This window comes from Protomyctophum bolini, assembly GCF_963924005.1.
Source record: "Protomyctophum bolini genome assembly, chromosome: 9".
Lineage (NCBI taxonomy): Eukaryota > Metazoa > Chordata > Actinopteri > Myctophiformes > Myctophidae > Protomyctophum > Protomyctophum bolini.
In genome coordinates, this window is record NC_137870.1 from 24,982,093 (window position 1) to 24,997,761 (window position 15,669).

Genomic DNA, 15,669 nt, shown 5'->3' on the forward strand with positions numbered 1-15,669 from the left:
AGGGAAACAAGCGGAAAGGCAGATGACAGGAGAGGAGATGGAGAGGAGAGCGCTGTTGTAAAAGCAGATAAATGAGGATGGGCCAGATTCTGTGTCTGCTCCACTGTGACCCACAGGGATGGAACTGAATACACAATACACACACACAGAAGCACATTCATTTAGCCGCGCTATCACAGTTACAAATTTAAGTTGACGATTTATTGTCACACAATTGCGATTAACGATTTAATTATCGTTTTGGCGTAGGACAAATAACTGAAATATACAAAGAAATTACTGACATATAATATTCATAAAAAATAGCGGTGGTATTTCATCTTTACATTTTTCAACATGAAAACAATTATGACAAATCGACAAAATAATTGCGATGATCAAATAATTGCGATTAGATGATAGAGCAGGTCGTCCAATGATCCGTGGGTCGGCAGTTCGAATCCCGACTCCTCCTGTCTACATGTCGAAGTGTCCTTGGGCAAGACACTGAACCCTACATTGCCTCCAATGAGTTGGTCGGTGTGAGCTCGCCACCATTAGTGTGTGAATGTGGGAAGTGAGGACGCTGGCGTCGACTGTTTGCCGCTTCACCTCCCAATGTATGAATGAATGAACCATTGTAAAGCACTTTGAGCACTTGGAAAAGCACTATAAAAATGCAATTCATTATTACATTCATTAACATCCAGGACACTTGGTGAGCTTGTAAATCGTCTATTTCCGGTATCTTTCAACAGATTAATTCATACAGATGAATCGAGACGATTTGTGCAAAAATGATTGTGATAATCTCAAATAATTCCAATCAGTCTATTGTGTAATGAGAATTGTGACAGGCATGTAAACAATGTTGTCTTGAAACTGCATTTGGCAATTACCAGCTTGACATTGAGACCTTGTGTGCCATGCCAGTAACAAAAACATTCAAGGTTAAACTATTCCACATGCGTTAGTGTGCATGTTCCTTCTTACATGTTAGTGTGCATGTTCCTTCTTACATGTTAGTGTGCATGTTCCTTCTTACACGTTAGTGTGCATGTTCCTTCTTACATGTTAGTGTGCATGTTCCTTCTTACATGTTAGTGTGCATGTTCCTTCTTACATGTTAGTGTGCATGTTCCTTCTTACATGCACCACCTTTAGTGGGCCATATACGTAGCATCCTGGGAATGTGACAATCCAGGCATATACTTTAAAATATCAACACATGGGCTAACACACACATATTATTATTTAAAATGTCAACACATGGGCTAACACACACATATTAGCAAGATTTTTGGTTTTGTGTGTGCATTCTTTGAATGTTTTATTTCAAGAGTGTGGAGAGAGTGACAGAAAATAGAGGGCAGAGAGAGAGGAGAAACACTGAAGAAACAACGGGTGTCCACCCAGGGCCTCGTGACTCACAAGGAGCCCTAACTGCCTTGGCCAACAGGCACCTCCGTATTTGTCATTTTAACACGCATGCACACGTGCACACTTATTTGTTGTTGTCCATGGAGCCAGACTGAGGTGCCAGGCGTCTCTGGATGACTCAGAGCTCAGAGAGGAAGGTGATTAACCTTCTGTCTAAGGACACAAACAAGGACACAAACACAAAAGTAAACACAGTGATTGTCTGGCAAATACACAGACATTATATTTGCACACATTCCTGTACCTTGACATGAACACAGAGAATACACATTTATCAATAGACCAAGTCTAGCGATATGGAATGGAAAAGTAATTAAACCCATATTTTAATTTTTTTCTTCCTAAAATAGCTAAATACAATGCACTTTGAGTACTTTGATTAATACAATTGATTATTTGCATTGCAAAACAATACGATACGATACAAAGTCAAACGATACTATATGTTGCTATTCACATTTTGATGCACTCCTCCTCCATACACTCCTACATCCTTACACCCCTAGTAGATTGTCATTAACTTGCAGAACACATTCATGCTACCAAGAGAGGATGGACTGTCACCATTTTAGCGACTCCATTAACTTTTGTCAAAATGTAATCTTTACACTCAATATATTTCATAATCTAATCGTCTGACTGTCGGATGAACCCTACAGATTTTTGTTGGCTGGATGTGATCACCAACAATATTGTCTCACAAAATGTTTCAATTGTTTGTTTTTATAAAAGGAGACTGCTGCCTTTGCGTTGTGGATTGAGATAGACTAGAGAAGCTGAGATGAAAATACTTTGCAAGTAGGGGTTGCAGGGGTGTTTTAATCACTGCACCGTCAACAAAAAGGAACACTATACCGTACAATTGGTCCTCCATGAATGCTCATAATATGTCCATCTACACACACTGTCTCATTGGCTGGCTAATAGACCTGCCTAGCTATAATATCACCGGTGGGGATTCCAAGCTAATACAAACTACAGCTTTTTTACTTTACTGAGATGGAAGCCAGTGTTGCAACAATACTGTAGCATTTTGAAATCTGGTTTGAAATAGCCAAACCTACTTAGTATGATGTCACTGGTTGGCAGGTTTCTGAACTGTCCTCAGCCCTCTGAGGCGTAGAGAGAGTAGACTGAAACTGTGAAATAAGTGAAGTGCTCCTTTAGTACCATTCTAATGCCGCCACCTACCGACAGCTAAGGGGGGAAAAAATCACAAATCATCTCACGATTCCAATATTTAATAATGGCCACAGGCCAACAGTGTGAGCTAATTTTCTCTCTCCATTCTATTACTAGACCCATTTTCTGAGGGTGTCCTCTTACAACCAGAGGTGACTGGAACTTTTTTTGGCACACACAAAATTATAATTGCGCAGGCTGCGTGGAAGGTATTATTCTTCTGGTTTAAGGGAAAGGAAGTTCTCATTTGAGGGTTCCGGCCTGATGACTATAAATCAATGACTAAAACATGACGTAATATATCATCCGCTCCCGACCGGATCATAAACCCGAAAAGGAATGCTGCCCAGGCTAGTGACCATGTAGATCTGCTGTTTTCAAATGACATATACATTTGAAAACATGACATAGAGCATTCTACATGAGCACTTTTACTTTTGGTACATTTTCATGCCAATACTTTGGTATTTTTAGTACATTTTGAATCCCTACTTTTTCACACACACACACACACACACACACACACACACACACACACACACACACACACACACACACACACACACACACACACACACACACACACACACACACACACACACACATATACATATACATATACATCAGAATGGACCTGCAGGGGTTCATTCAGCCAACTGTCAGTAGATTGATTGTAATGACCCGTGTCTGGCAAGACCAGTAAACTGGAGCTGGCAGCACAGAGCCAGTTTTTACACAGCTGGATTATTTCCACGCTGTGCAGTTTCACTAGTGGATGTGGAACCTTTTTCATAATCGTCTAATCACAAGTATTGGAGATGATCATAATTCTTTTGTAAGCTTGTAGATCAGCTATTCTGTATATTTCAGTGATTTGTCATATCTGCCATGTGCAGTGTTTTATTACGAACCCTGAAAGGCAAATGGAAATGTAATTTCTAATCATATTAAACGTTCCAATTTCCAACGGCAAAAACACGATTAAATCGGAGGAGGACCCCATTTGATACCCTTGGCCTTTTCCCCTCGTAGCTGCACACTGGGTTGGCTGGGGCTCCCACGGTGTCAACAATTAAGTGGTGGAAAGGAACTCTGTACATTTACATTCAGATTTACTGTACTTAAGAAGGATGGAGAAGGATCTGTCTGAGGATGCAACAGATATTGTCAGACTGAGGCCCAACTTTTATCAGGTTTTCGACATCTCTGTACATAGCCCTGGTTTGTGGTTGAAGCTTGGCGAGACCGAGACATAAACCAACTGCACGGGGAAGCCTTGGCTATGTCTCCCAACATGTTTAATTGGAGCTGCAGGCAATCTGTGTCCAGCTGTGCCTGTGTGTCAAATGCAGTTCTGTGCCCTCTCCCTTTGCTGCGATGATAACGGCCCCCTCTCTATTTGCTGCTATAAGCATGCTGTCCTGATCAAATCTTTGAGTGCACCAGTCCACAGCTTCATAAAACTCGCGTCTCCACTTGAGTTCTCCTGATTCAACAGCCAGCATATTTGTGTTCTTCCGTGTGACAAAAGCGGGCTCTGGTTCTGCTCACTCTTGGGGGTGCAGCAGTGGCAGTGGGCATCTTCAGGCTGAGTTTGTAAACATATGTTTTCAGCTTGGCTGTTATATTTCCCACGACCTTGTTATCTCCCAGTGCTGCTACTCGTTTTCTCAGGATATTTGCCCAATCAAATGCCCTTGGCTTTGGCCTCTGTATGGTTTTGGCCACTTCCTCACACGGCCCAAACAATGTGTCACAGCACAGTAGCAAAAATAACTTTTTTTCATTCAATGCCTGTCGATTGCCCTTGATTTTTGCTCTCGTTCCGCCTCTGACACTGTTGTCATCCTTAAACTTGTGTGTCAAGTGTGGCTACCAGAGTGCTGTATGATGAGCAGACGCGCAAGATTGCCTATGTGCGCACACACCACTGGGTTGGACACAGGCCTAAGATGTTGGTTACCACTTCATCCACACCAAAGAGAGATTCATAAAGTTGTTTGCGTTTTGATGATTTGTTTATGACGACTGGTACACCCCTCACAAAGTTCAGTGCATCCGCCACAAGGCTCGCCTCACGTGCAACTTCTTGCAATACCAGGTCCTGAGAATGGTTACAGTGGTAGAATCAAATCACCTGGCAGGCTGATTCATGTCTGGCATCCAGGCTATTACAGTGGAACAGTGAGTTTCATACAATGATTCTGGGCTCCTTCGGTCGAGCTTGTATGCCAGAAAAACATCCGGGCATGTTACTTGCTCCATCAAAACAAAATCCTGAAAGACGTTTGATGGGGATGTATTTTATTTATTTTTTATTATTCCCCCCTCCTTTCCGAGGGGGGAGGGAGGCACCTCCAGCACCCCCTCTTCCTGCGGTGATGCTATTTTGGGTAGCTAGTACTTTTTTCAAATGTAGAAAATTATGTGCAACTACACGGTGCAAAGCATTAGTGACTTAACATGCCAATTGAAATGACGTGTTGACCATTCCTGCGTTTTGACCCCTCAGTCAAGTCAATTGTATTTATATTATTTATTTTGTAACTTATTACTTTTGAGAAAACGTCATAACTGGTCGATGCATTCATTATTATTAATGTCTTACTGCTAGAACAGACATTTAGAAAATTGCACACTTTACTCTGTAATGCAAAAGATAGTTAATTTATATTCCGAATGAAGGTGATTTTGGGCACAAACAAAAACAAAACATCTGATAATTGGCACGCAGGAGGAAGCCGGGTCTTCACTGGTGTGTTGCAGTGTTCATTTTGACAGCACATTTTTATATTGTTTGTTTAGTCATAGTCTTTTGAATAAGTTGTCCTCTGCCAACCTGGGGGGGCAGCGGACTGACCTCATGCATCCTTCTATGCATGAGGAGTCCAAGCTGCTTCTTTTCACCTGACAGAGGGGAATTTCCCCGGCCGGACGTAGCGCGTGGAAGGGACACGTTATTCCGACCAGTTCCTTTCCCCTCCATCAGGCGCCCCGGCTGGCCAGGGGGAGGTAGTTTTAGAGACCAGGATTACTGCATGTTTTTGTGAGGGTATCTACCCTAGGGGACACGGGGAGAACATGCAAACTCCACACAGAAAGGCCCTTTCGCCAACCCCCGCCTCGGGTATGGGCACTGATGCCTCATTTAGTTTTAGTCATATTTTAGTCACCTCAAAAGTTTAAGTCAAGTTTTGGCGGGCCGATAATGGCAGATTTGAACACTTGGTCTTGATCTACAAGCTCACAACGTGTCACACTGTGGCGTGGTGCGAGCTTGTAGATCGGTTATTTTCTTAGTTTTAGTCATCATAGATTCGTTTTTATTTCGTTTTTGTCAGTGACAAAAGGTAGTCGACGAAATTAACACTGGTGCTGGTGGTTGTGGTACCAGCCGACAAGCTGGTGTCAGGAACCAGGGCAGGACAAGACGGATTTTGATTGATCGAGTATGTGAAGACACAGATGGAAACAAGCCGAAAGCTTTTCTGGTTTCATCCTTTTAGCAGACCTTGTATTGTGCTGTAGGCTACTTCCCTGTGCATGTCCTGTCAAACTGTGTTAATAAATTAATCAATCAATCAATGGGATAATTGGGGTCGCAAATGAAGTGAGCGGTCTCCGGAGACCAAGCGGACACCACACACAGACGGGGACAAACGGACACCACACACAGACACAGCCAGTGCCAGCGGGGACATTAACGGGTACATTTACATAACTGTGCCTCCCCGTTCTGTTTTTCCAGTTTCATCGCCAGTTTACCATCTCATCCCGGGGCATCCAGTCCAGTCACAAAGGACACAATTATGTCATTTTGTCTCGGCACAGAAACTTCACAAGTAGAGCGGCTAGAGCCCGACGACCCATGCCAGGTTTTTGGGTCCGTTGGCGATCCTGCTTTTGGAGTGTCCTAGACCAGTGGTTCTCAACCTGGGATATGATGACAGTGAAGTGACAATTTAAGGACTTTAAGAACTTTTTAATACCTAAAAAAAAAAGATTAAATTCTAAATTTAAGAAAAGCTGTCGGCTGTCGCAAAAAAGTGTCAAAGTGGAAGCTGTAAGACCTTCCGTAGCACAGAGCAAGACTGCTGCTCGCTTTGGGGCCCATCTCACAACGCCACGGCGCATGGACAGCCTATCTATCTATCTATCTATCTATCTATCTATCTATCTATCTATCTATCTATCTATCTATCTATCTATCTATCTATCTATCTATCTATCTATCTATCTATGACAATATATTTATCTATCTATCTATCTATCTATCTATCTATCTATCTATCTATCTATCTATCTATCTATCTATCTATGACAATCTATCTATCTTATATAATAACATACATTTTCAACCCAACTTCCCAACATCATCCATTAACGATTCTCTCCCAATTAATGTGATCTATGGCATTACCCGCACACTGACTGTACATAATTCTGTTCATATATTAAAACGGGTAACAACTACAAGTTGTGAAATATGAAAGAAGCAAAAAATGTCAAAATAGCCTTATTTTGGGGCCTGATACGGTTCAGAATGAATGTCCTAGAGACCTAGACCACTGATTATCTGATATTGTGCAAAATGTTCTCTGATCAGTTTGCCATTTTCAAGCTAGCATTACTATTAGGCCTATATGGGAAAATTTTCAAAAACGTTCAAAAAAAATGACAAATGTGATGTGGCTTGTTGTGAGCTTGTAGATTGGCTATTTTTGAACATTTCTGAATAGGGCTTAATTAGACTTCCAGCATTTAAAAATATGGACACATGGCTGCCACCAATAAATAAAGTCAAATAATAGTTGATATATTGTCCAGGCCGATTCTTGCTCTATACTATAAAGTATGCAGGAGGCTAAGGTGACTGTGAACACATCCTATTATGATACTCTTTCCTATACGGTCCTGTTCTCCTTGAAAGCTGGCGAGAAAATAAGCCTTGATACGATTTCTTTCTCCAAACAGCGTGTTCGTGTTCCACTGGCGTGTCCCCCGACAGCATAGTGCTGTTGTTATGTCACGACATTACATAAATGTCATCCCCATTACAGTCTGTCTGCGTTCTACAGAGCTGTATAGTTGAAAGTAATTCACTCACTCTGCCCCAGGAGGCGCCGTGACCTCGGCATACAGTTGAGCAGCGACATTGTTGCTGCTCAACTGCTGCTTTCTAAATGATGAGACTATGAAGGTCATGCATTACGTCGTGTCCGTTCATACAGTAGCAGTGGTGGAAAGTAACTAAGTACATTTACTTAAGTAATGTACTTAAGTCAAATGTTGAGGTATTTGTACTTTACTTGAGTATCTCCAATGTCCAGTACTTTTACTTCTACTCCATTACACCTCAGAGGCAAGGAGGGGAGGATAGGAGAGGCTAGTGTTAATGCTAGGCTGCTGAGACCAACACTACTGTCTGTCCCTGAGAGACACTCTGTAGGAGAATTCAAAGTCAAACTAAAGTCAGTGACCGATGTAACACACACACGCACGTGCGTGTAGACACACACACACACACACACACACACACACACACACAGCTGTTCTGACGATATTGGATGACAAAAGCGTCAATCATCACGGCCAATCAGGTTTCACTGCGATCCTGTTTGACCAATCAGATTTTTTATATTTATTTTCTTTCATCTGCATCACGTCAGGCCCAGCTGGTGGTGTCTGTGACGTCACCTGTGATGCTAGTTGCCAGACGCTGTCTGAGTGTCTGTCACTCTGGCTGTGTGTTTGCTTGTGACTGTGCGCGCGTGCGTGCGTGTGTGCACTTCTCACAACATATGTTATGGTTAAACTTGAAACAAACAAAGCACTGCATTCTCATGCCATCTGTTGCCACATCTGCAGAGCTAGTATACTTGTATACTGGACGGTAAAATAACCTTTTAGGCTTTCCAGGTCATGGGTTCATTGGATACTCTAGAAGCAAGTTTACATTTTGTTATGTTATGTTAACCAAAAAGTTTGAATCGATTTCTTTTTTATAATCAACTAAATCGATTACTCTATTCTTATACATCATTTTACAATGGTGGTGTACGAAAAAATGCAAAGTTTATCGATCTAAAAGCTCGATGTGATTGTCAATTTTTGAATAGTTAAAATTGCTGATCACCAAGCTCACAACGTGTCGATGTAGATCAGTTGAACTATTCAAAAATGTTGTTCAAAATAGTAAAAGAAAAAAATAAGTTTAGGGATAAGGGGTTTAGCGCTACAAGCTTGTAGGTCTGCTATTTTTGAAAAATCGTGAAAATATTTATTTCAGAAAACTGGAGGATTTAGAAGATTTTATTTTAATTTGGAGGTCAGGTTCCATTCCATCCCCAGTGATCATGTTCCATAACGGGAAAAGTCACCACCCGGCCCTACTGTACCACCGTAATGTAAAAAAAAGAAAATACAAAATGTTTGGGGAAGCCAGATGAATGTAGTCAATTACTGGCTGATGTGGCTGGCTCCCAGGTGTTGTGAAGGAGCCCTCAGGTGTGAAAACTGTATACGCACGATAAAGTCTTGAAATGGAGATTGATGGTGCGCAATAAAAATCCTCAGCATTAATTTTACTCAGCCTCAGTTTACAAATCCACCCTTACGGGTCCATTTGGTTCGATGTGTACACTGGGCCAAGTTAAATTAGCACCGTGGATTTGATTGTGTCACACACACAAAACAGCAAAGGACCGGAACGCTGCCACTGTTCAAAGCTTGATTCACCGTCGCCACGGAGCCAATCTCTGATTACAAGCCTACTTGATGGCTGAAAAGGAAAATGCCTCCATTACAGCTGTGCATTATGATTTTAAACACCCACACACACACAAACACACACGTGTGCATGCTTGTATTACTATACTCGCGAGGACGGATATCCAACATTTTAGGACGTCATCAAAAATAGATTGTTGATATACTGTAGGCTACAGCCAACCAAAGTATAAATCCGACATACTGTAACTGTAACCCTAACAACTAACGGCTAACATATAACCTAAGGAGTTATAGGTCTGATTGTATACGCCTATAACTACCCTAATTCATTCTAACCACAAAACAACCATTTATCTGGACTGGAGACCAGGGAAATTGGCCCTTTGTTTTTTCTCAAATTCTACTGTAATTATGGTAATGGTGATATAACACACACCCACACACACACATACACACACACACACACACACACACACACACACACACACACACACACACACACACACACACACACACACACACTCAGGCACTGGTGACTCATCAGCTCTGCTATGGTAATAAAGCTCAGCTACAGTATGCTTCATTCATAATCTTTCTTCTCTTCCCTCCTACTCCCTCTCTCTCGCCCTCCTTTCCCATCCATTCATAAGCTACATACTCTTATCTTGGCTTCTCTCCTCTTGAGTTACTACTCTCTTTCCTTCTACACCTCCTCCTCTTCTCTTCTTACCGCCATGCCCTCATTTCACATGCTTATCACTTTGCCTTTGTCCATTTTATCTCTCAGCCCCCCCCAGTCTCTCTCTCTCTCTGTCTCTCTCTATATCTCTGTCTGTCTCTATCTCTCTGTCTGTCTCTCTATCTCTCTCTCTCTCTGTCTGTCTCTATCTCTGTCTGTCTCTCTCTCTCTCTGTCGGTCTCTATCTCTGTATCTGTCTGTCTCTGTCTGTCTCTCTGTCTATCTCTGTCTCTGTCTGTCTCTCTGTCTCTCTCTCTCTAACTCTTTCTCTAAAGTCTACATCATTATGTCTAATGATGTAATATATCTAATGATGGTGCAGTCTGTTCTCACTTTGAGCCACTGGGGAGCAAACAGTGTGCCTGCACGTGTGCGTGCGAGCGAGCGCATGTGTGTGTGTCGTGCATGCAGATGCTGAACACCTGTTTGTGTTATTTCTTTCTTTGATGGCATATTCTAACGTCTGTCTGTCCATTTATGACTTAGCTCCGTCATTGTCAGTCCACCACATTTCTTGTCCATCTATTTCCATGTCTCTCCCATTTCATCTATTTCCATCTGTTACCCCATCTTGTCTCACTGTGTGTATGTGTGTTCTATCGACTCCCTCTCTCTCTCTTTCTCTCTATCTCTCTCTCTCTCTCTCTCTCTCTCTCTCTCTCTCTCTCTCTCCATCTGTCTGACAGTCTGTCCATTTATCCATCTGATATCTGACACCGTACAGTATATACTTTGTTGTTTGTTTGTAGATCGGCTGTAGTTGACGATTCTTTTTTTTGCCCGAAATGAAACCCAGGGTATGTGGTGATTGGTGAATCATCTGTTACCAGGCAGAAGTAGAGAACCGAGAGGGGATATTTTTGCAATATTGCAATTAATATTGTACAGGTAATGCAATGGTAATTGCAATAGGGGGGGGGGGGGGGGGGGGGGGTGGGGGGTACTGGATGTCGCCCAAGCCTTCTTTCTTTCACTTCTCACAATATTCTGACTGGCATTCATAATTGCCTTTTTTATTGAATTGTGAAAAAGAAACTATATATACTCTACTGAGCCATGTATGAGGAGAAATATGAACACAGAGGAAAAGGAAAAAGAGAGGTTTAGGAGAGGAGAGGAGGGCTGGAAGGAGGTAGACCCCGCCCACTCCACTGAGTGAACTGCTGCTTCTTCTTTTCAAGAGCTTCAGGAAGCTCAGAGTCTGATAAATCAGGCTAGGGACAAAGAACAAAGCAAGATAAGGTGGGAGCACAGTCTATGTAAAGCGTTTTGCATAAAGCACTATATAAATGCACCATTTACCATTTACAACCACACACGCACGCACATTGCACTCTGGGCTTTCACTGGTCCGTGGTGGAGGCCATGTCCTCGGGAAAAGACACACATTCACTTTTTTCTATACTTTTGGGGACATTTAGACCTCGAATAATCACGTGCGTGCCCCGAACGTGGAACATCAATCACACTCTCTTCTCCCCCTCCATTGACAGCCCTGGACACCCACCCATCCCGTCTCTCCCCAGGGCGGGAGAGTCGAGGGGCTAAAAAGCCTTGGCCTCATAAGTCTGCAGTGAAGCCGGGAGGGAGCACTTGATTTATGAGTCTGGGCTGCTGAACGCTCTCAGGTGGATGCACACTCACTGCAGAGCGCAAGGGACCGGCACTGTATTAGCTCTGCGGGAGTTACTGGGGCGTCTTGTCTACTTTCTATTCGCCCCATCTCTCTCTCTCTCTCTCTCTCTCTCTCTCTCTCTCTCTCTCTACACTTAACATATCTCTGCTGTCTGGAAGAAACCACCTAACTCCAAAATGTAAATTATTCAGAAAATGAAAAGACATCCAGCTCAAGTGGCAACACAATAGCAACACGAAAAAAAAATAAGTGAAACCTAAAAAATGGAGTTGGGTGGTTTCTTCCTGACAGCAACGTTATAACAAGTCCATGGAATACACTAGCAATGTCAACTCTTTACAAATGAAATGGGGTAATGGACAATTTACGTACAATGAGGGAAGAACAGCTTCTGTACCTCTTTGTAGCTTTGTGTACTAAATTAGGTACAATGTTATGTCACAACGGCATGAGAAGGAAAAGGTTTCTGTCGCTGTATTTTATCATTATGAATCGTGCCCCCTCCCCAAGTTCATCAAGCAAGCAAAGTTTGCTTGAAGTTTGTCACTTCATTTTAACTCTTCTAAATGCAATACAAAGTAATTTGCTGAAAGGGAAAGTGCTTTGAGGGAAATATCTCTCTCTCTCTTGCTCCAAATGAAGACCCATAGGGGCCGCTGTGCACTGAGGGTTATGCGTGTCAAGTTGGATGGCTGTAATAACAGTCTGTCCAACCTTGGAGCTTCATTACTAGTTGTCCATCTGTCCACTCTGGCTGCCTCACAGATTGGCTCTCTACTGTGTAGTGGGTGCTGCATGCTGCTCTTACTGGCTGCTGCATGCTGCTCTGACTGGCTGCTGCAATGCTGCATGCTCTGTTTTTTGAAGGTTAGGGTTGTGTCTAACATGACCTCGAGGTACTTGAACTCTGACACAAGTTCAAGTTCCTCCCCACCCAGAAACACGTTTGATGACTCTAGCACAACTGCTCTTTTGGAAAAAGCCATGCAGGCGTTCTTTTTTGCGTTTGTGTGCATGTGCGCGTCCACAAATGCAGAGGAGACATATAGTCTTGAACAGTGGTCAGAACTTTATGACTTCCCCTCCATCCCCCCCCCCCCCCCCCCTACTACAGAACGTAATGTATTGACTGCAGAGGAAGTGAAAACGAGGGATTTGGAGGCAGCCTCCCGAGTCGCCTGCAGTTTCACCCCCATGCCCCCCATCTCTGTTGGAAATGACTGGGGAAAGCAATGATGCAGTGCAGCTGGACAACAGCTGGAGCCAAGATGGAGACCTGCCGGGCTGTGCACAGTGAGTCTGGGATAGGGACTGATGGCTATTATTCACATATACAACACCATCACAAAAAATAAAATAAAAAATGTTTTATTTGTGGAGGGTTCTTTCAGTGACAATACCAGTTTACAGCATATGCTTATCACAAAGAAACAGACCTAATTGCAACTTCATGGATTCAAATAGGGTAAATCAACTCGCTGCTCTACCTCATAAAACAAATATTAAAATAATAAAAATAAATCTCTCTCTCTCTCTAGGTTAGATCGGAGGTGGGTTTTGTGGCATGAATTCATGAAGGAACATGGCCAGCTTGACAGCTGGCTGCAGTCAGCTGAGCAGGTGGCTAGAGCCAGTGCTCCTAACTCTGCCCTGGTCACGTATGCCACCGGCAAGGAGGAGCTCGCCCAGTTTGAGGCAAGTACCTGGAAAACCTCTTGATAGAAGGAACGAATTATTGAAACATCCCATTGTGTGTGGATGCACATGTATACTCTTTAGTGTGTGTGCGTGTGTGTGTGTGTGTGTGTGTGTGTGTGTGTGTGTGTGTGTGTGTGTGTGTGTGTGTGTGTGTGTGTGTGTGTGTGTGTGTGCGTGTGCGTGTTCACATTTCCGTTCATGTCTCCAGAGGTTGAGCCGTGAGTCAGCCTGTCGGCTGGTTCAGCTGGACAACCTGACGAGTCGGAATCGTGCGCTGACCCACATGTTCGACGGCGCCATGCGAGAGCGGCTCCTTACACTGTCACGAGACTGTGGACGCCGCTGGGACTGTCTCAACGCCAGGCTGGACGCTGTAGCACGCAGACTCAAGGTACTTTACTTTATTGGTTTATTTAGATGGGACAGAGCATATTAACCCAATGTATGTCAAGAACGTTCTTCTCTCCACGACGCCTGTGCCAAAACATGCTAACTGGTCTTTCTTTAATTTAATCCAGCAATTAACGGGGTTGCCCCGTTGCCCCTATTTCAAACACAGCAAAAACAGAAAATAAGAAAAGATTAAAACTATTACTAGGGTAGGCCTACTCTATTGTGGTGATCTGGTTACTGTGATCTGATTACCGTGATCTGGTTACTGGTGATACTGGTTGTTTTTTAACCACTGTTTCAATTGTCCTTTACAAGCTGTGAAAGTGGGGATCTCCCTCAGTGTTGATTGATTGATTGGTTGAATACTTTATTGGCAGAAATGTAATTAGTACAGGGTACAGTCAACACATGTCCAGAGGGATCACCGAAAAAAAAGTCCTTGCGGTTGAAAAAATAACAACAAAATTCAAATCATCATAAAATGTAAAAAAAATAACAAAAATATGTACAGGTTGGGGGACAAGGAAGGGGGTTAGGGGGTTATGAGGAGGTGGGGGTAGTCACTGGACTAAGGGGGGGGTAATCATTTCTTCTCTCCCTTTGGCATGCTGAAAGGTGGATTTTCAGGCCTGTTTTAAAGGACGCCAGGGATTTGCATTTTTTGAGGGAGGGAGTCAGGGAATTCCACACTTGGGTGGCAGTGCTGTAGAAGGAGAATTTGCCCATGTTTATTTTTAAAGTGGATGGTACCAGATCGTTGTTCTCGCTTCCTCTTGTATTGTGGCTACTGGAGTCTCTCACTTTTTTTTAGGTATGCGGGTACAGAGGGCATGGAGGGCAAAGCTGCATTTACAATTTTAAATGTCAGTCGCAATTTCAATTGCTTAACTCTGTTTTCTACCCGGAGCCACCCTAGACTATCAAAATGGTGGGTTACAAAAAGATGGGTCATGTTTTGTTTGTGGCTTTCGCCTTTATTTTTTTGACAGGAAATGGGGAGAGAGATGGGGGGGGTGACATGCAGTAAAGGCCGTTGGGTTCGGGAGTTGAACCCGAGGCACACTGCCAGACTTGGACTACCAGCCAAGGTGCCTGGACCGCTGAGCCACGGCCCATGCCGAATTAGTATGTTTTGGGAGGTTTGCAGCTTGGTCTTTAGTGAAAAGAGGTGCAAGCATTTTCAAAGTAGGGCTGAATTCTCCAGTTAGAGTCTTGAGAGACGAGAGTACATTTGTTGACAAACGAGGAAATTCTGTCCAGAAATCTTGTTCTTTGGTTTACTTTTTTGATTCCCTGTCAGTTTGTTGTCAAGAATACAGCCAAGATGTAATCTCTTCTTTGCTGGAGATTACTATGTCGTCAACTCTGACAGTGACAGGAAGCTCATTCCAGTATTGAATAACAACCTTTGATGGAAAGAACATTTTGACTGAAGGTAGAAGGTGTGTTTTGTTTTCCCATCTTACAGTGCTGATAGATAAAGGACATTTTGACTGAAGGTAGAAGGTGTGTTTTGTTTTCCCATCTTACAGTGCTGATAGCTTCGGAGACCACATGGATTTTCCTTTCAAAAGAAAAGTGCAGACTGCATTCTGCTCGCTGTCGGCTGTCTAGCTGTCTGTCACCATTATGACATTTTACGTGATGATTAATTGTCGCTCAAATAATTGCGATTAATGATTTAATTGTGTTTCTACTTTCTGTCAACACTCTAATTGCATTTCAGTTTGGCTAAAAATGTAATCTTATTCCCTCAACAAGGCAGTCCGTTTAAATGCATCTCTGCAATAAATCGTTGATCTACTTTGACGTGAGTGTTTCTGACTGAATTTACATCATTGAATAAGTTTATACTTTAGCACACTGTGAC

The 15,669-nt window shown here is 42.9% G+C and overlaps 1 protein-coding gene across 1 annotated transcript in view; it reads left to right on the forward strand.

Moving 5' to 3' along the window:
- LOC308321528 (nesprin-2) overlaps positions 1 to 15,669 on the forward strand; it is a 56,436-nt gene that overhangs the window by 13,188 nt on the left and 27,579 nt on the right. The window contains exons 2-4 of the mRNA XM_080772462.1: positions 12,823 to 13,001; positions 13,247 to 13,403; positions 13,615 to 13,797. Coding sequence (XP_080628588.1) covers positions 12,925 to 13,001; positions 13,247 to 13,403; positions 13,615 to 13,797 — 417 coding nt within the window. The 5' untranslated portion in view covers positions 12,823 to 12,924. The remainder of the gene's footprint in view (positions 1 to 12,822; positions 13,002 to 13,246; positions 13,404 to 13,614; positions 13,798 to 15,669) is intronic.